Source organism: Bactrocera dorsalis, chromosome 1 (assembly GCF_023373825.1).
Source record: "Bactrocera dorsalis isolate Fly_Bdor chromosome 1, ASM2337382v1, whole genome shotgun sequence".
NCBI lineage: Eukaryota > Metazoa > Arthropoda > Insecta > Diptera > Tephritidae > Bactrocera > Bactrocera dorsalis.
Genome location: NC_064303.1, coordinates 96,080,563 through 96,101,375, shown reverse-complemented (window position 1 = coordinate 96,101,375; position 20,813 = coordinate 96,080,563). Strand labels below are relative to the sequence as shown.

General features: G+C 32.8%; 1 protein-coding gene and 1 non-coding gene across 2 annotated transcripts in view; both read right to left on the bottom strand.

Annotated features, from left to right (window-relative positions):
• Positions 1-20,467, bottom strand: part of LOC105228782 (protein spaetzle 3) — a 76,662-nt gene extending 56,195 nt beyond the window's left edge. The window contains exons 1-2 of the mRNA XM_029551328.2: positions 19,974-20,467; positions 14,723-16,057 (exon numbers count right to left, since the gene is read on the bottom strand). Of these exons, the coding sequence (XP_029407188.2) occupies positions 14,723-15,779 (1,057 nt within the window). The 5' untranslated portion in view covers positions 15,780-16,057; positions 19,974-20,467. The remainder of the gene's footprint in view (positions 1-14,722; positions 16,058-19,973) is intronic.
• Positions 2,957-3,029, bottom strand: Trnav-aac (transfer RNA valine (anticodon AAC)). The gene has a single exon. It is a non-coding gene; the product is annotated as a tRNA-Val (tRNA).
• Positions 20,468-20,813: the final 346 nt, after the last annotated feature.

Genomic DNA, 20,813 nt, shown 5'->3' with positions numbered 1-20,813 from the left:
AGCAATTTTTTCTTTCTTGACAGCTGCGCACCTCTTCCCATCATTTATACCCCTCAAACTCGCACGCTTTGAGGTGCAAATGAAATGCTTTTAAAATAGAAATGAGAAAATTACTTCTTTCTTGCTTTAATTTGCTCAACAGCAGTGCTAAAAGACCCAGCATGACTCAGTGGGGATTTCCCGGTATTTCTTTAAGCATCGTGGGATTTGTGTAAAGGCAAAAATAGTGGCTCATATATACAATACTAACGAGTAGTAACATGGTGTTGCGGGTGGATGACTTTTTATATTATTTAATTTTTGTTAAAAAGTAGCATAAAAGAGTTCCGTCAGGAATAATGATTTCATTTGGGAATTCACCAAATTGTTTAGACCGTGTGATCTATATATAGTTATATTGTATTTGTAAATAATATTCGTACTTTATCTTGTCGAAATTTTTTGATATATTTGAAGTTTATATTGTTTTTGGGTATTTATTCTGTTAGGCCATACCATACCAGTGTCATAAAAAAGTCGGTTTGAGACAGCTGACTAGTTATCGATCTTTGAAGCTCCTGAACAAAGAGCCACTATTACAAAATTCTTTTAATTCAATCGAATCCAGTTTTTTTGATGGGCTAAGACTCTGCAGCTTATATTGCTTTAGCTCGAGATAGAATCACTGAGTTTAGAAGTGAATGAGAGAGCAATATGCTAAATGCCTAGTTTGCCCATAAATTCGTCTAAAGCCTTCAGAAAAATCTTCTTAGTTACATTTTGGAAGTCATAAGATAAGATAAAATAAATAGACGAGGATTGCACCGCGATTTAAGATCTATTGTGCCCTCTCCTAAATCACAAAGATCTAGCTCCAGCACATTGATAAAGTTCAATAAACTGGTAGGTGCTAGTGAGGCGATGTGATCCCTAATTCGAAACATGGATCCCAGGGCCTTTATCCTGTGTCTGCAGACTGCTATGCAGTCAATTAGCAGGTCTTCTGGAGTTTCAGGCCCCCTGACGCAGAACCGTCAATTTGCGCAAGAAGCTAGACCCATGTTATATAAGTGCCTTTTCAGCTACAGTGGCCTGTGTAGAATGCGAAAAGTAACCTTAATTTGTCCCTAAGGACAAACCTGCTGTGGTTATAACCCCTCTTTAGCAACTTGGCATGGCCATTGCCTGAGAGTTATGGCCAATACCTCCATCTGCCTACTCCTTCTTCCTTTCGAAGCAGCGCCTTAATGGTATGATTAAGGTTTTAGGTCCTACCATGTTAGTGAATGCTGCGAAGCTGGCAAGCTCATCAGCCAGTCCATTCCCGGCTATATTTTTGTGACCGAGCACCTAGATAAGGTGTACTTCGTAACGTTCCACTAGACTATTCAACTGGTATCTACACTCCAGTAGCGATTTGATCTCATAGACAAGAGATTGCTTTAAGTGCCGCTTGATTGTCGCTGAGTATGGTTTCACGTTCGTTGCGATAGTTGCGTTGGAGGTTTATCTCTACACACCGACTTATGACAAAGACTTCTGCCTGAAAAATGCTCGACTTTTCAAAGGTATGGAGAATTTGGTGCGTGGTCCTGCGACTCCTGCTCCAACTCTCTCCAACGTTTTCAAGTCGTCTGTGTAAAACTTGATAGTACTATCCCTAAGCTGTAGCTCGAGAGTGGAATCATTCCAATCAGCCTTGCTGCTAAGGGTAACCTTCAACTTCTTGGTCAAGTTTAATCTTTTGGTAATGCTGTCCCTTTTGAGAAGAGCCAGTGATATTACACCACTTTCATCCGCTGGGATGAGATTACCTTACCTTTGCCACACCCTTCTGCTGTCATTTGAAGCAATATGTGTTTGGCTACCTGGCCGCTTACTAGGTGAAGTGGTGTGAGCTAAACCATTTGAGATCATACTAAAGTACTTTAAAATTCTTAATTAAATTAGTATATGTACTATATATTGACTTACTTATAATTTATATATATATAGTTCAATCGATTGTTTTGCAAATATACTTGCTGAATATGCCTCTAAACCATGTGAAACCACAAAAATTTTAAAAGCAAACGATTTTTTTACTTTTCATTAATATAACATAATTGACACACGCAGATTCCTTGGGTTTCTTAGACATAAATTATATTTTCTTAAAAAAAGGCATTGCCTTTTGTTCAAATCGCTTTTGTTAACACTTTGTAAACATTTGTGGGAAATTATGTTTGTTTACTTTTCAAGGCGCACACCGCGAACAAGAAAGAAAACAAATGACTTGTGGGCATAAATGTCACAACAAAAGCATGTGTGTAGTAATGAAAAAATTAAAAACGACTATCAACAAAGTCAACGAATCGTTTGTGGAAAACGTGCGACAAATGGCGTGTCTGTCACTTAATTATTCATATGAATAGCTAAATATACTATATATACAATGTGTATTATACATATATACATAAAACATGAATATAAAGTATGTAAGAGGAGACAAGAGTGTCTAAATCAGCTGTGATAATATGATAAACTTTTCTACTGACAAAGAGATGGCGCTACATCAGAGTCACGCAGGGAGATTTCAAATAGATTAGTCGCAAATCTCCTCAGTAACAAGATTAACAAGTGTGATGTTTGTATGGCGAAGTCTTGTAATAATATACCAACTGCCTAAATCTCTTGATTAAGTGTCGGTCGAAATATGGTATTAGTTTCCATTTCGTTATTGCTTATATTTATTAAGAGTTATGTCTCAGTATAAAGCATATGCATTCAATTCTATTTCACCGCTCTCAAAGAAACTTTTGCGTAGTCCTACAGTTAAGAGTTAAGCTGTATGGAAGATTGAGCCAATCTAACGATTGTCTGCACTATTCGTCTTTTCCTTCAAATAATGATTCTTAGTGAATATTTTTTAACTCTTTATTAGTATTTAATTCTTTCAGCTAACTTTTTTTATTTTTATCATCAAAAAATCAATATCTGTTTCCGCCCGGGATCGAACCGGGGGCCTTCCGCGTGTTAGGCGGATGTGATAACCACTACACCACGGAAACAGTTATTCTAAGAAGCCTAGGCAAATAACACAAAATGCTAGACAAATTGAAAACAGCAACAACTTGAAAGTAAAGTTCAAAGCAGATATGTTATCGATTAAATATGCAATTGAGTGGCTACAGAATTTACCGTTAACAAAGCAAAAAGGTCTAAAGATATAAAGTAGGTTTTTATGTGGTATATTTGTACCTTTCAGTCGAGGTGGTAGATCACTACTAGAACAATTTCGGGAAGATCATTCAAAATTTGCTGTGCGCAAATTGATATTTCAAGGTCATCATGTGACCTATCGTCAGATTGAGATAACTGTGGGCGTTAGAGGGTTAAGCATACATTCAATATTGCAATTTTATTGTAAAAATGGTTGCTTCAAAATGAGCCGAATGTAACAAAAGCTGTTCAACTACGAAACACTTCCAGACCAATGGTTGTGTGTGTTTTTTGGAAAACATGAACATTTCGCAACCATACCACTGGTACAACGAAAAATGTTAAAAGGTATAAAACCATTTTTTGGCCAGTTGCCTTGCAATAAATCAGGAAAACGAACCGCCGAAGACGGATCTCTCTTCATCACGACAATGCGAATCCCTATACCATCTGAAACAACTGCATTTTTGAACTTTCAAAATATTGATGTAATCAGTCATCTACCGTTTAGTCTTGATTTGGCAGCGAAGAAGTCTGTATTTTTCCACACCTGAAGAGGCGGTTAATGCGTTTAGAACGCATTGTTTGGAGATACCTCAAACAGAGTGGCAGAAGTGCTTTAAGAATTGGTTCAAACTCTTGCAAATGTTTATAGACCTTAAGGAAAAATAATTTGTGAAAGATTAATAATGTTTTTTTTTCTAATTTTTCTCAGATATAAAAGGTAACTCTCAACCTTATGAATAGATTCTTGTGTAGAAAATGATGTGTGCATAATTTTAGATCAATATCTCAATAAATAAGGGCTAGATAAAAAATAAACTGAGCTAAATATTCGGTGTATTCTAATTGGAACTCTTAGAAAAGCTTATTGATCTTAGACATGCAGTTTAAAAAGACCAGTCTGGTATGCGTTCTTTTTAACTAATGTTTTAATGGCTTTAGGGGACAGGTTTGTAATGGATGCGAGTCGAAATAATATATCTCTTGATCTAATAAGGCGCGAAATATCATGCCACTTAAAGCCTATCAAGCAAGTCTGCAATAAATTAAGCTATGCAATACTTCCTGTGATAAACTTGAAAAAAAAACCAAGCTCGACATTGGCATCGCTAAAGCAATATATTTCAATCTAGATAAATATCTAAATAAGTGCAACATAAAATACTGACTTCATTTCAACTTAAACGAAATGCGGAAATCGCATTTGAAGAGGGCCAAATTAATTACTCCAATTCGCATTAGTCAACGCCCACGCAAATGCCTTTCGGTCAAGCTGGCTGGGATTTCCCCCAAATACTTGAATAACTTCAAATTTTTTGTATCTATTAAAACTGATTTATATTAATGACAAGCGACTAAGTTTGCAAGCGTTCGAGTAAAAAGTATTTAAAGATAAGTAAAAACAACAAAAAATAGGAAAACTACAGTTTTTTGAGTATTTACCGAAGATATATGTACATATATAGTAAGCAACTGCAAACTTTATGCTATGGCCAAGTCCTTAAATAACAGTTATGTAACAGCTAATGCTACGCACACGTGTCCATAACTCTCTAACCATAAACAAATGCCAACAAAATTTAACAAACGCCTTTGCTATTGTTATTGTTGCAGCCTCATCTTTGTTTAACTCGAAATTGATTGTTCCTTTGACGTCGGTTTGCGGTATTTATAAGTACGTACACATCTACATATGTATATGTGTGTTAAACGTGTACAAGCTGTTGCAAGGGGTCTGGAGCGCTTACGCTCTTCAAAGCAATTAACCTCATAAACCATTTTCTACAAAGGCAAACATATACATACATATCGACGCATGGACCCATAAATACATCATGTCTGCGTATTTCCGAGAAACGTGCCGACAAGTGTTTTCGGTTTGTAATTATGAAATTTGTAACCTTTTTACACTTCACCATTTTTTAACACTTATTGCCAAATCGGCGATTTACGAGTCTATTTCCAATCCACATACATACATATATGCGTACAAATAGTTGATGGCTTTTTGTTTTTGCTTTATTCATTATTTTTGGTGTATTTCTTTCAAACGCTTTCGATATGAGTGATTACTGCTTTGTTTTTGTTGTACATAGTTACAACCGGCTAAGACGTGAAGTCAAAGCTATGCGGCGCACATGTCATTAATTTATTGTAGAAGAGTCGCATTAAATTTGTTGTAAGTAAAAGCGGAGCTTAAGCGGCGCCAGCTGAAGTTTTGCGGATCTGTTGAGGAATATAAATAGTTGAACATTTTTTATAAATGGAGCTGAACGCTCGATCCAATATTCATTGACTGCATTATTACTAGTACTATCCATGAAGTCGAAAATGGACTGAAATTAAGAGAAAGAAGTGCCTAAAATATTCTGAAATCGAAAAAATTTCTCTAAACTCGATCGAATATTATTATGTGGGAAGTTTAGCCATGGACTTGTTCCGGAGTGTCAGAAGATATATAATGAAATCTGTTAAGACTTTTAAAGTCTCTAGGCGTAGCGATTCATCAAAAGAAATACAATTTTCGGGTAGAGAAGTCATTAATTTCTTACTTACATTTCAACTGGTTTGTTACATATGTTTTTATACAAAGAGCAATATAAAGATCATTTTGCATACGTTTCTTCTAAGGAATGACACATTGTTTGGTTGTAAGCAGTTTTTCCATCGCCTGACCCCAAGCAAACCGAAACTATCATTAGGTTCATTATGCTTCCAAGTGAGACCCAGCTAAGCACCATTTATTGTATTTGATGAATATTCTAGGCTTATTCTAACCAGTAATCTAAACTCTTTCAAATATTCTAGTCTTTTTCCATCAAGCAATCTAAGCTCTTTCAAATTGGGACATTGGAAAGCGCGGAAGAGATCACATATCAAGCGGTCTTATAAAGATTCTGAAGTTGAAATTTAAGGCAGAGGCTCCTACCATGACTTCATGGTTTCGTTGAAAGATATCCGACAGCGTAAGCCTTACGCCGTAAGGGAACAGCTTTGCTTTGTCAATTTTGTTCTCTTGATATTCTTATTGCTAAGTGGTGATTAAGCGTTTTGAACACAAATAGTTTATCAAATAATCTTAAGTTCAACGGTTTATTTAGAACTGAACATTAAAGTTTAAAGTGTTTTTTATCTAATTCAAGTAATTTAAATTTGAAACAGTCCATTTTATTTCATGGCAAGCAACAAATAACAAAGTAGTAACTCACGAAATACCATTTTAATTCAAATTTGCATAAAATTCATTTGGATTTCGAACGAATTGAGATGCACATTGGTATGTAAAAACCACTCAAGTTGCTTATTTTTCAAAATCGAAAATAATGCGCCATATTTGAACATAAAATGGTGTACGTATACAGTAAACTTACCAGTTCTATAAGTATGTTTCACTAATTGGAATTTATTTTATTAAAAAAGCAATAAATGTAAGGTGACACCGAGGGCTGAGCAAATGCATCTAAAGGTTAAGTGAAAAATTGCAAATTTATTGTATTACAGTTAATGGTTTCTGTTAGGTATAGTAATGCCGATATTGTTTTGCTTGCCCAAAGCAAATTCTTATTTATTATTTTCTAATATATGTATGTAGATTGTAAATAAAATATATTCATTAAACTAATTTTTTAGATAAATTTTTCAATGACTTTTATTGTCAAATTCTGAAGAATGAAATTTTGGAATCTATTCTTGTATTGACCAAAAACAAATTTTCGAGCTCAATACATTTAGTTAAAATTTGAATTTCTTCCAATCCCGAAGTATCCGCATATCTTGTTTTTCGGGACCATACCCAAATTTTGGTATCAATTAAAAAAACAACTTTAAGTACAAGAATTAATTTAAACAATTCTGATTTTCGGGATCAGTCCCGAAATTTCGGTATCATTTTTAAAAACTTTAAATTTCTTAAAATTTTTCACTTTTTCAGTTTTCAGTGATTTTTTAAATTATGTTGGGCTTAATCCCGAAATCCCGGTAACATTTATAAAACACTAAAAATGTAAAAATCTTTTTAATTATTTAATTCCCATTAAATCTAACTAAAAACAAAATTATTTAAGTTTTTCGGCATCAATCTCGAATTTCCGGTATAAATTTACAAAACTTTACCAAAAATTGTTCACTTCTTCAAATTTCATAAAAATTTTGTTTTTCGGTATCTTATTTAAAACCCTTTAAATCTAATAACTTTGAAATGCTCAATTACGGTGAATTTGAAAAAAATTAGCTTTTCGGGATCAATCCCGAAATTTCGGTATCATTTTTAATAACTTTATAATGTTAAAAAATTTTAACTTCTTTAATTTTCAGTAAATTTTTGAGTTATTTCGAGCTTAGTCCCGAAATATCGGTATCACTTATAAAAACTAAATATGCTAAACACTTTTTACTCATTTTATTTTTGCTAAATTTTAAAGAAAATTTCAATATCATTTTAAAAAAATTGAATTCCCCTCCTCTGATTAAGAACTGTTTCTTTATTAAATTTGGGTAAAATTAAAACATTTATTTTCGGGACCAAAATCGAAATTTCGGTATCATTATTAAAAAATTTAAATAAATAGCTCCACTATTAAAAACGTTCTTCTATTATAGTTTCGGTGTTTTAAAATATTTATTTTCGGTACCGATCCCGAAATTTCGGTACTATTATAAAACAAACCATACATATATCACATACACTACTCGCGCTAGCGTGTTATAAGCGGTATTGTTATATCTTTTATTCACGCTTTGCTATCTCGCTTTTAAAGTTCAACTAATCTGGCATGTTTCCTTAATCGACATATCTGTCTTCTGCGTACACAAGTAGTATAAGATGCTAATGTACATACATACATAGCTGCGACTACTAATAAATACTAAATTGATCAGTAATACTACAAACACAACTGCAAATGCTGCTTCTTTTACTAATGTTAGGTGTTTTTATACAATAACATTTAGTTTGTTTATAAGTGGTACCCCACCTAGAAATATAGGGAAGCATAAAAACCGGTTTTAAATCTATGAAAACTTAAATAGCAACCAATTCAAAATAGTTCACAGATTCTGTGATTATATAGACTACGCTTTGTAGCCATGAGCTGCTACTTGCCGCCGCCGTCACACAGGTTTAATTAAAACATGTTAAAAGCAAAAGTTAATGCAATGCATGTGAGCATAATGAATAGAAACACATGTAGTTGGAATATATATATTTATGCACATATATATTTGTAGATATGTTTATAATTTATATATGGCATATATTTATATAATATATACACGTATCTGAAATATATAAATCTGCAAGAGACTATAATAAATAACACGAGTTGAACAAGTAGAGCGCGTTTAGCAGAAAAAAAGAACTAGAAATTAATTTAAAAAATCAAGATATTGAAAAATATAATACAATTGAAAGAAAAAATTAAAAAATATTATAAAAGAAATAGAAAAAAACGTAGCTTCTAACTTCGGTGGCATCCAAGATATAATATTCTTCATAGGTCATAGATCGGTCAGTTTGTGTGACAGCAATATGCTATAGTGGTCCGATAACGCCGATTCTGGCAAATAAGTAGCTTCTTGGGATGGGAAAGATGTGTGCAAAGTTTCAGAACGATATCTCGAAAATTAAGGGACAAGGTTCTTCCTTGAAGAGAATTTTTAAAAATTCTTAAAGAAATTTCATAAAATGAAGAAAAAGTATAATAAAAATAAAAATTAATAATTAGTAAAAAATGAAGAAATAAAAAACAATAAAAATACATAAACAATTATTGAAAATATAAACAGCTCAAAAAAATCAATATCGCCAATTGTTTAATTCACCTCGAAAAAGGGGGTAAAGTCAACTAATCAACCCAGCAACAAGCGCAAAAAATCTCATAGTCAAAGCGACTACTGAAATGGCTTGAAAAAAAGTAAGCGCGTGTGTGTAAATAGCATAAATGGAGGAAGATTTAATTACGTCAGAAGCAGCTGGCTGACAGTAATAAAACAACAACAACAATAGCTACCAACGTAGCTGCCGAAACGGCAGAAGAATGCAGTAAGCAATTCGATACCAATAACAATAATAACATCAACAAAAATCCCAACGGCATCGCTCACAAAAGCAACTGAAGAAGATCACAATAACAACAATAACATCAACATTCCCAATCAAAAGGTTGATGATATCTTCCACACAGCTGTGCAAGGTTAAAGGCCTATAAAAGTAAATGGCAAGGTCGTTTGCGGTAAACTAAATAACAAGCCACATATGTGTGTATGTAGATATGTATGTATGTGTGCACGTGTATGAGTGAGCGGCATACATATGTATAGAAGATATTTATAATATATTATATAAATACCAAAAGTGTGATGCTCCAGCACTGCGGAGACTGCAAGAATAAAGTCGCTTGACAGTTTCAGCCGTTAATGGTTGTATGACAGAAGTGTATATATGTATATATACATACGAGTATGCTTAGTATATGTAGTATATTTATTAAGATATCCCCTTTGCGGAAACTTGCGGCTCATTGACAAAATGACGAAACCAAAAGTCTTGGAGGTTTGTGTGTCAATTAGTAAATAAGAAGTATATAATACTATTGATAGCTCTAATATTTAAAAATAACTTGTTATTGTAATAATTTCATTGAAAGATTCGGTCAATATAAGAAAGTACTCAGCAAATCATATGTGATTTTAGCTTATTGACTCCATAAAAGGGTTCATTACTCAGACCATTATGGCAATAACTTTCAACAAAGTCAATGTGCCAAGGAAACACTAAACAATAGATTTTAATCGAACCATTCATAAGTTTTAAACACTATAAAAGATAAAACAAAAGCTTCCTAGCTAGATTTCAAGATAAGAAACTATTTCTAATTGTTTCATATATTTCCATCCGTCAACAATTTCGAATTTTTGAATTGACCAAAAATCTACCGCAAAACCATTCTCTCGAACACTCTTTAGGCCGAAACATCAGATGATGTCATTGTCCATGCATATGCACTATATAGCAGGACGGAAATGATCAGGGACTAGTAGAGTTTAGTCTTTGTTCGTCGAGAGTGGAGTTTACTTTTTGTTTGCCTACTCAGTTCAAAGTAGCACCTGTTAGCAAGAGTTATTCTACGTTGGATTTCGAGGATGAGGTTGTTGTTGGTGTTAATATTGGTTCCAAATTAGGCGAAATTATCTACGAATTAAAAATTATGACTGTCAACAGTGACGGATGAGCCAAGTCGCGAATGCGACGACTGTTTGTCGTTAACAGGATATATTTCCTCTTGCCCTCGTTCACAACCAGACCCATTTGATCGCTTCCTTATCCAGTCTGTGGAAAGCACAACTACGTATAATGACGTGGTTATTGAGGTCAAAGATATCAATATAAAGAGATAGTGTGTGTTGATCTTCCTTTCACTTGCCTTTTCCAAGATTTGTGCTTGGTGAAAATCTGGTAGATTGTAGACGATGGGCTTCAGTCTTTCACACACTACGATCGGTATGACCTTATATGCGATACTAAGGAGGCTTACCCCACGATAATCGCGCAGATTGTGGGATCCCCCTTTTTTGGATTGAGCAGAGCACACTTTGGTTCCAATAATCGGGCATGCTTTCAACAGCGTTTATTTCGCAAGGAAGCTGATACATTGCTGATCAGTTCTTCGCCGTCGTATTTGAATATCTCGGCCGGTAATTTATCGGTCTCCGCTACTTTGTTCGTCTGCTATCGGGTAATGTCGTTCCGATAACCACTTATCCGCACTGTCCAATGGCGCTGCATTCACAAAAAAAAAATTAACTATCGTGTATCGAAGACCTCAGTTTTTGATGAGCCACTCTCAAGTGATCCGAAAACAACTACCACGGAGAATAAAGTAGCAGAAGTTCATGCCTTCGCATTGGTAGACGGCCGAATGAAGTAGCGGGAGATAGCTGAGATAGTACACACCTCAAAAGATCTCGTTGACCATATATTATATAAAATATTGGTGATGAATTTAGCTGTGATCTACAAAGACTATCTGGAGAATAACGGTTGGGGGTAGTGTTACACAAAACACGTTCCTATTTGTCGAAAAAAAACTTCATCTCTCCATATAAATGGCATCGGTTAACACAGCTGCCTTCGCTGCCATAAAACTGATCGGTCAAAATCTTTTTCTTGTAAGGAAACTTTTTTCTATCTGTGAAAGATTTCATAGCTACTAGCGAAGTTAACTTTTCTTAATTTGTATTCGCTATAGCTATGTAACGTACGGTTTGTGTCTTTGCTTTGGTGCTTGTCCGAGCATCTGTGGTGTACTTGTTATCCGACTCCAAACAGCATATGTATCTTATGAGAAGCACTTTTCTGAAGTCTGACATTTTTATAAAACTCCTGTTTTTTCTCGCGGTAGTGCATGGAGCATGGTTATAAGCACATATAATTCGTTATTACCTTCCCAAATTGCCTACTGGGTTATATTTTTTCCCACCTTTAGCATAAACCACTTTTATTTTTTTTTTCTGTTTTTTTTTTTTTGTAGAACGGGTATCACTTCCACTAGCTCATGCAGCGCTGTTCATCTAACTCGCTTAAGTTCGACAAGTAAATAACAACAAAAGCTGTTTACGCGTTGTCATTTATCACAAAGAGCGCACGATTGGCAAAGTATTAAAGTATATAGCCGAACAATAACATTAGCATAGGCAATAGCAAAGAAATAAAAGTTAAAGCACTACAAGTAAAAACAAAAACAAAATTGAATTAAAAACAAAAATAATAATAATAATAACAAACACAACAACAAAAGCGGCGTAACTCAATACGCTCAGCAAACTTCAACACTCGCCTCTGAGTAAATATTGAACAAAAACCAACAAAAGCACGCATTTCAACAAATATTTGTCTTTATTTTTGTAGCCTTTTTTTTAGTAGTATTAATAAAAAGCAGAAAAAAGGAAACAAACATCAAAGCCAATAAATATTCCGATGTCTGCGATCGGTTGTGCAGTATTTTAGCATTAAAAAGTTGGATATTTTTTCTTGTCGCGAATGCAAAGTTCGACTCGTTTAGATGTCAAACAACTTTACTTCCGAGTTTTTAGGCAAATTTATTTAATTTATTTTAATATATGTATGGCTGTGTGAATTTGTATTGTGGCGTGAATCACGCCTTCCCATGTGCCGCGCGCCTTCAATTTGTATTTGATATGAGATTCATCTGCAAGCTTTATACTAAAAATGGATAATGTGATATTGTTTTGCTTTGATTTTGAATAGCCAAGGAACGTTGACCTTCATTGGCATTTAGCGCGTAAGAATAAATACTAAGATTTTTCAGCAGGTATTATAAAATATAATAAAATGTATAACAGAAGCCAGAAATAACATCAAAATTCTATATATATTGAGTTTTAAGATTTGAATCAATTACTAAGATTTTTGTGACAAGTTTTGAGGTTATGTAGTTCAATAACTCTTAACAAAAGGTTTAGAAAATAGTTGAGTTCGATTAAATACAGGACATTTGCTTGTATTAAACCCTTGGCAAATATTTAGATATTTTGTATTTTCAGAAAAAAAGGAAAATACGGTATCTTCGGATTCACCAAAGCTAGAATATGCTTCACAAATGAAAAAAATAACATTATAAGAACTTTAGTTTTGATCGTGATCTCGTTCGTTTCATTCGTATCTCGTTAAATCAGAAATGTTTCCATACAAGAACTTGAGTTTGAGCGGTGGGTATAGTGGCATAGTAATCCGATATCGGTAGTTAGAACAAGGGCGGAGTTTCTAGGAAAGAAAAAGACAAGCGCCCAATTTTATGTCGATATCTCAACTGTAGGACTAGTTCACGTATATACTACAAACAGACGGACAACGTTCGGTGTGTGTAAGGTGAGTACGTGCTGAGACAGCCTAGCCCCAGGACGCTAAAAAGCACATCGGATCAAATCATGTCAGGCATTTTTCATTACCAATTGTTAATGTGGAATGGATTCAGAAGATAGTTAATCTTTATAGAGTTCGAGATCCATTTAAAAACTCTGTCGTACTTTGCAATGGAACTGCATATTAAAACGATAAAAGATCAGTTCTTCCAGTTCTCCCCGAAAAGCCGTGCCGTATGAACAGGTTGAATTGAACCTCAAGGGCTCCTGCTGCCGTTCTACCAGAATGAAGTCTTTGGATAGACTACGCAGCCAAAAGTTCTATCATTGACTTACCATACTGCTCTGGATTGATGGTTAGGACTTCAAAATCTCATTATATGCATACACTATTCACACAGAAGCTAACCCTAATTCTTAGTTAAACACCACGTACTAAACGATCCTAACTGTTCTGCATTCCAACTAGTAGAGATCACACCGCTAACATCCATTCGGTCGTAGGACTGGCAAATCCCGAGAGTTGATGCTATTGTCTGAACAGTGTTGTCACTTACTCCTAATCTTATCATCTAAAACCTCTTTCTCCCTAGATGTCCTTTCCTCCCTACATCTTCATCAAATCCAGTAAATTTGCAGCAATGACACACTCAAATCCCTTCTTATCCTGAATCAGGTCAAGAGATGGTGCACGTAATAAAACTTGCATCGCATCATCATGCAATATGGCATAGAGAGGAGTTTACAGCGATCCGAGACCATCATCGTTGCTTTCCACCATATTGCGGGTCCATAAGTGGCACAGACCATCAATAAACCACAATATATGGTGCGAACTGGATGTCGTCCGAGACCCCAATCACTTTGAAAAATGCGTGGTCTTTGCCTACAATTGCCTGCAGTCGATTCTTAACATTCACAGATAGTCGTTCATGGCGGAATCGACTCAGTTGATCACCCTGATCATTTCAACAAACTTCATGAAAAACTTGCGATAACCTGTTCAGGGTAAAAATATTGTACATGTCAATCTATAGGTCTAAGTAGGTGCAATAGGTTCTTTTAAAAATTGTATTGTTTATCAAAATATCTCCATTAAAATCAACCTTATTGACAGCAAATATTTATTCTTCAGGGCAGAGTATGTACTGATTTCACCCTTGCCAATATTTCTTATGTGAACTTGTGAAACACTGCTGTCTGAAGGGATGTATGGTAGAGTACGGCGAAATTTTATAAGACAAGAATCTTTTGAATATATCACTAGCGCGTTGTGATATAAAATGTTCAAGTTTTTAGTTCAGTTCCTTAGACTGCAGATAAAAATAAGTTTTGATTGGTATCACGTATTTAATGAGCTAAGAACTAAAGGAAATATATGTCATGTGAGAAGCTAAAGGAAAAGGCATCAAATTGGAGAGTCTAGTCCGAACTAAAACCTATCAGAACTTAGGGCTATAATTATGTTTTACAGAGAAGTTTAATGACTTGTCCTTAGAGCAGAAGCCCACTTAACACCTTGTGTTATAGCAAAAATTTCTGAAACGAAAGAAAGAATTGCATTTAAGAGTGACAAAAAAAGAGTCCAGAAAAGATATGTAGTGTAATGATAATTCTAAGACGGTATATGCATATATATGTAATGTTAAGTAGCACTCACCTTTATCACCCTCATCATAGTATTCCTCCTCTTCGCCCTCCTCCACATCGTAATCGAGCACTGCATGCACCTGTGTGCGTGTGCCCTGGCCAGCTTGAACACGCGTAAAACCCGGTGGGCGATGTGGATACGATTCATCACCGGCACCGCTATCACCACCACCAATATCACCAACGCTATCATTGCCACCACCATTCAACTCATCTACGGTGCGCAGCGTTGGTACTGGTGCGGCACCATAAACCGCTGCCGGTTGCGGTGCTTCAGTCACCGGTGCAGTGCCGTAGCTTTGTTGGCTTGTTTGTGTTTGAGTCTTCTGCTGTGATTGTGCAACAAATGAGGAAGTGCTATGACTATAGGAATTATAAAATTGCTTTTGTTGCTGTTGTTGTTGCGGCTGAGGGCGAAGCTGTTGCGTTGCCGCAGCGCCAAAATTATTATAAGAACCTTCGCCGTAGGTTCGGGTAGAAGTGGCGGCAGCAGAGCCTGCCGCAGCAACGGTGGACACGGAAGTGGCTGCCTTGAAGGCGACATTGTTGCCCTTGATTTGTTGTTGCAATTGATGATGCTGTTGCTGTTGTTGTTGCTGATTTATGCTGAAATGACTATAATGCTGTTGTTGCGGCTTTTGTGGCTGCTGTTGTTGTTGTTGTTGCGGCTGTTGTTTTTGGTTGTTGAATTGTGTGTTGCGCGCACCGGGCGGCGGTATGGGCGGCAAGTAGGTGTTGCCGCTTTTCAGCCGATTATTATTTTGTATATTGTGATTGTTGTTGTTGCTATTGTATTGATACGATTGACGTATCGGCTGCTGCTGTTGTTGTTGCTGCTGCTGATGCAGCTGTGGTGGCGCATACGGATTGTTTTTGTAGAAGTCTGATTCCGGCGGCGGTGCGGCGTCGTCGCCCTGCTGCTGCTGATGATCGGCCGGCGAGTATAGTAAATTGTTGGTGTTGGCAGCTAGCTGGTGGGCGGGGTGCAGTGGTGGTAGGGTGGCACCCCACGTGGTCACTTGTGGCGTCAGTGCGCCAAAGGGCAGCGAGAAATTTGTTAACGCCATTTATTTTTATCTTTTGTTAGTCACTCGGATTTTTTCGCGCTTTCGTTTTGTCGACTTTGTCAGCAGCGCTGGTGGCGGCGCATTTTCACACAAAATCAATATTATTTTCAATTTAATTCACGTTTTTGTGCACTTTTACTGTATTTGTTTAGTAATTATTGGTTTTCACTACCATAAAAGACTTAAGCAACGAACTTTGCTATGGATTTGGTAGCGTTGGTATTTAGTTTGCGATTTTTAGTTTTGTTCACTTAGCTTCTTCACTTTTTTTATATTACCTGAAAAAAATTGTAGTCGTAAAATTTTTTTTATTTCTTATTTCTATATTTGCCAGATTTTAATTTTAATTTCGTTTGACTTTTCTTTATTTCATTGTAATTTTGTTATTCTTTTGAATTGTTGGTGATAACAATTTTTTAATTATGTGTTTATTAATATAATTTTTTTTAATAATAACTTTGAATTAAAAAATTTCTTCATTTCCTAAATTTTCATTCTTTAAAAATTATATTTTTAATGAAAAAAATATGTTTCAATTTTCTTTTTATAATTTTATATAAAAATAATTTTTATTTCTTATTCAATCGGACTTTTTAATTATGTTCACACATTTTTCATAATTTTGAATTTCATTTGTATTTTTTTATTAATTTTTTTTATTTTTTTTTTGTTTTTTCAGTTTTTGTTTAAGCAAAACCAGCAATTTTTGAATTTTCAATTCAATTTTAAAAAGTACTTTTTTATTTTTAATTTAAATATGGTTTATTTTTTAGGAATTACTTTGAGGTAATTCTTTACTTTTAATTGTTAGTTTTAGTTCTCTTTGTTCTTCAAAAAAAAAAAATTATATTTTTATAAAAAAATATGTATAGTAAGTATTTAATTTGCTACAATAAAATATTATACTAATATGTTAAAAAAAAATTATTTTTTTTTTATTTCGAAGCAATGTGATGTGTGTACATATATGTATTTATAATTTTATATGCATATAATGTAAATAATTTATTTTTTTAATATTAAAAACTTTTTAAATTTCGAATTATTTATTTATTTATTTGCATTTAATTATTAATTTACTCCAATGCAAAAATTTTTGTATTTCTTTATTTTTTTAAATTTGTATTTTTTTCGCTTTTCATTAGCTAAAATCGCCGATAATGATAATTCTATTCAAATACGGTATATGTATATATCACTTTACTATTTTATATAATTTTAATATTTTTTTTTTATGTTAGTTAATTGTTACAATAAGTTTCTTGCATTCCTTATCTTAAAATTTTCGAAAAATTTTTGCTTTATTGAAATAAATTTCGGTGAACAAAATTTTCATATCTAAAAATATTTTAATAAAATAAATTTTTATATTTGAAAGTATTTAAAAACATAAATTTTCGTATTAAAAATATTTTATTTATTTAAGTTTCTAATTTTAGATGAGAATAAAGACATACATAATAAATTTTACTGACAATCACAAATTAATTTTATTAGAAAATATTTTTAGTTTTTTACCATTTGCTACAGTTAAAATATAAATTAATTTATTTACAAATAAAAGCATTTTTTTTTTCATTTCCTTGCATTAATGATTTTTCCTTGTACAAAAGACTTAAGCAACGAACTTGCATTTACCTATCTCTTTTGCTATAGCCTGAACAGGGAAGGGAGACCCTACAAAATAAATTAATATAAATGATCAAAATGATGTGCCGAGTCCATTTAGTTATGTCCGTCGGTATATCTGTCTGTTCGTCCGTCTGTATATACATACATATAACAAATAGTTTGCTAACTAGTACCTTAATTTTTGAGATATCGACTTGAAAATTTTCACATGTCGTTTCCTCATAAAGAAGCTTTTCATTTGTCGGAGCCATCGATATCGGGTCACTATAGCACATAGCTGTCATATAAACTGTATAATAAAATGCTTATATGAAAATCTTTGTTATTTAACGAGCAAACTTCACGAATTTTGGCATTATTGCCTGAGGTGTGGATATGGTGCCATGTGCGAAAAAATGTTCACATCGTGTCATTATGGCATTAAGCCACCATGCAAACTGTTCAAACAATTGGAATATTTTGTTTTTAAATATTCCATAGTACAAAAGACTTAAGCAACGAACCTTCATTTACTTATCTCTGAAGCTAGCTTTAATGTTTAATAAATAAACTATATATGGTTAATTCTGAGAAACGAAAATTAGTTGGTGAAATTTTAGTTTGAATGAAAAAACGAAAATTCCTATGTAAAATGTATGGGAACCTAAAAAAAAATAGCGACCCCTTAGAGTTAAGCTACAGCGCCTGGCTTGAGGGAGGATTTTTTGTTTGTCAATCACTAACATTTAAAGGGGTAAGAGTTGAAAAAAATTCAAACATTTTCTTAAGCACCCTAATATTCACACTAAAACCTTCAGAATAATAAAAAATAGAAAATAAACTTCCTTGGAATTATTCATTTAGCTTTTAATTTATTATATATTTTCTATTATAGTATTAAATATTTATTTTTTAATTTCTAAATTAAAAACTATCAGTTTCATATTTATTTCAAAGACTTCCACTAAAAAATTGAAGGCTTCTAATTTCTCATAAAAAATTTTTCGACGGAAATGCATTTATATTTTTTTAGAAACTCGAAATACAGTGTACCTTAAGCCGAAACACATTGGCAAATTAGGAAAATGTATCTATATACATATCATAACCTAAATTGCAAAAGAAAATTCCAAAATTGAAGGAAAGCAGATCTAATAGAATCCACTTATATAAAAAAAAGATTTGAGTTTTGGTTAAAAAATGGTTATATAGTTGTTATATTTGACAGAAAAATCTAAAATTTTGTTATACATTTATGTAATATGATCTAATAAATTGTAAACAATAAAAAACTCAATTTCGATTTTCTTTGATACGTAGTTTTGTATATACCAAAATTATATTTTATAAAAAATATTTCTTTTTATTTTTAATTTTAATTTTTTTTTACTTTTATGCTTATATATAATTATTATTTTTTACATATTTTTTTTCTTTTACAACCTACGCGCTGTAGTTTGCATAGTTTTCATAAAAAACAATTTTTTTATAAATAATTAATATTTTTTTTATTTATTCAAAATAAAACCCAATAAAAGTTTTAGATATGCAATTTTATATTAGAACAAATTAAATTTTACATTAAGCAGTATTCAAATTTTACATATTTTATTTATAGTCTTTTTATTCAGTTTTGGTAGCAAAAATTAAATTAAAAAATAAAAAATATCAATTAAAAAATATATTTTTTAAAAATGCACTTTTAAATATTTTAAATTATAATATTAACATTTTTTATATTATAATTATATAATTTTTTTACTTTTAAAAATAAGAATTCGCGCGTGTAGTTTGTATAAAAAAAATTCATAAATAATAATATTTTTTTATTTATTGAAAGTAAATTTCTAAAAGAGTTTTAGATATACAAGTTTGTATTAAAGCGTATTAAGTTTTATATTGTTTTCTTTAGCAAAAAAAATGCAATTAAAAAAAATTATTAAAAACATATATATTTTTTTTTTAAATATATTATTAAAAAAATATATAAAAAATATATTTTTTTATATTATAATATTATTATTACATACGTTTCAAATATTTTTTAATTATTTTTCCTAATAATAACTTTTTTTTTAGTTTCTGAATATAAAACCCGAAAAAATTTTAGGTAAATAAGCAAGTTAATATTAAAACAAATACAATTTTTCATACTATATTTTATTCAGTTTTAGTAACAAAGAAAGTTAATACTAAAAATATAATTAAAAGATATATTTTTAAATATATATACTCCAAATATTTTTTAAATTATAATATTTATATAATATGTATTTTAAATACTTTTGAATTATATTTTTTAATTAATTTAAATAAATTTTAAAATTTGTTTATTTGTTTATTATATAGTATGTATTTGCATTAAATTGTGTTATCTGGTTTATTAGTTGATTTTTTTTTTTGACAATTCGTTTGACATGTCTTTCAACTTTATATCAATTATATTTTCATTCTAAAGGTCGTTCTTTTTTGTAGTTGACATTCTTGCATTAAATTATATATACCTCCATTTACTAATTATTATTATTTGTTTTTATTGTTTTTGCAAATCTTAGCATCAATTTCCATTTATACACCACTCACTTCGATCATTTGCTTTTTTATTGCATTCTCTCACATACGCAATTAAATTGACTAAGCAGTCAGTATTCTCGGCAATTCGCACATGAACACAGAAATTCTAATTATTTTAACAAACAATCAATTCGCGACATAACATAAATGCTAAGCACACACACGCTCGCTCAAAATTCGAAAATTCGCGCGCCCTCGAACAGCAAAGCTATGCTAAGTACGGAAAAATATGCACAAGCAAACGCGCTCCAGCGAAATAAAAATTGTGTTTGAATCTGTTGTGTTTTTGTTGTTTTGAAATTTATTTTTCGTTAATTTATTTTTCAAGCTGCACGCAAATCAATCAATGCCGAATCGTTTGTGTGGAAGCGACTGCTTATGTTTAGCACCGAGCGAATGACCGACCGTTCACGGCGAGTAATCGCAAGCGACTGACACCACTGCGTTAACCCGTTAAAACTTCAAGGCGCAGACGAGCGACAGCAATTGGCATTGCAAGAAAACTGTAATGAAGCGAACAAGAATACTTGTAAGAAATATATATACACGCAACACTTAACAGTGAGGAGGAAAATATTTAACTGAGCTGAATAATAAGGCGCTTAATACTCTCAACTTTGGCGTCCAAGCAAAGCTCCAGCTCAGCTGAAAAGCGATTTCCATAAGCGCGCGCGCGACACTCACACGTTCACGTAGCGGCACGCTCGCCACCAGCGCGCTCTCGTTTCGCCCGCAAGCCAATCGCATAACAATGCGATAACAACAATAAAAAAGCAATCTCTGCAAATAAACAATAGCAAAGCCAAGCGCACGTAATACTAACATTGAAAAAAGACTACAACAACAACA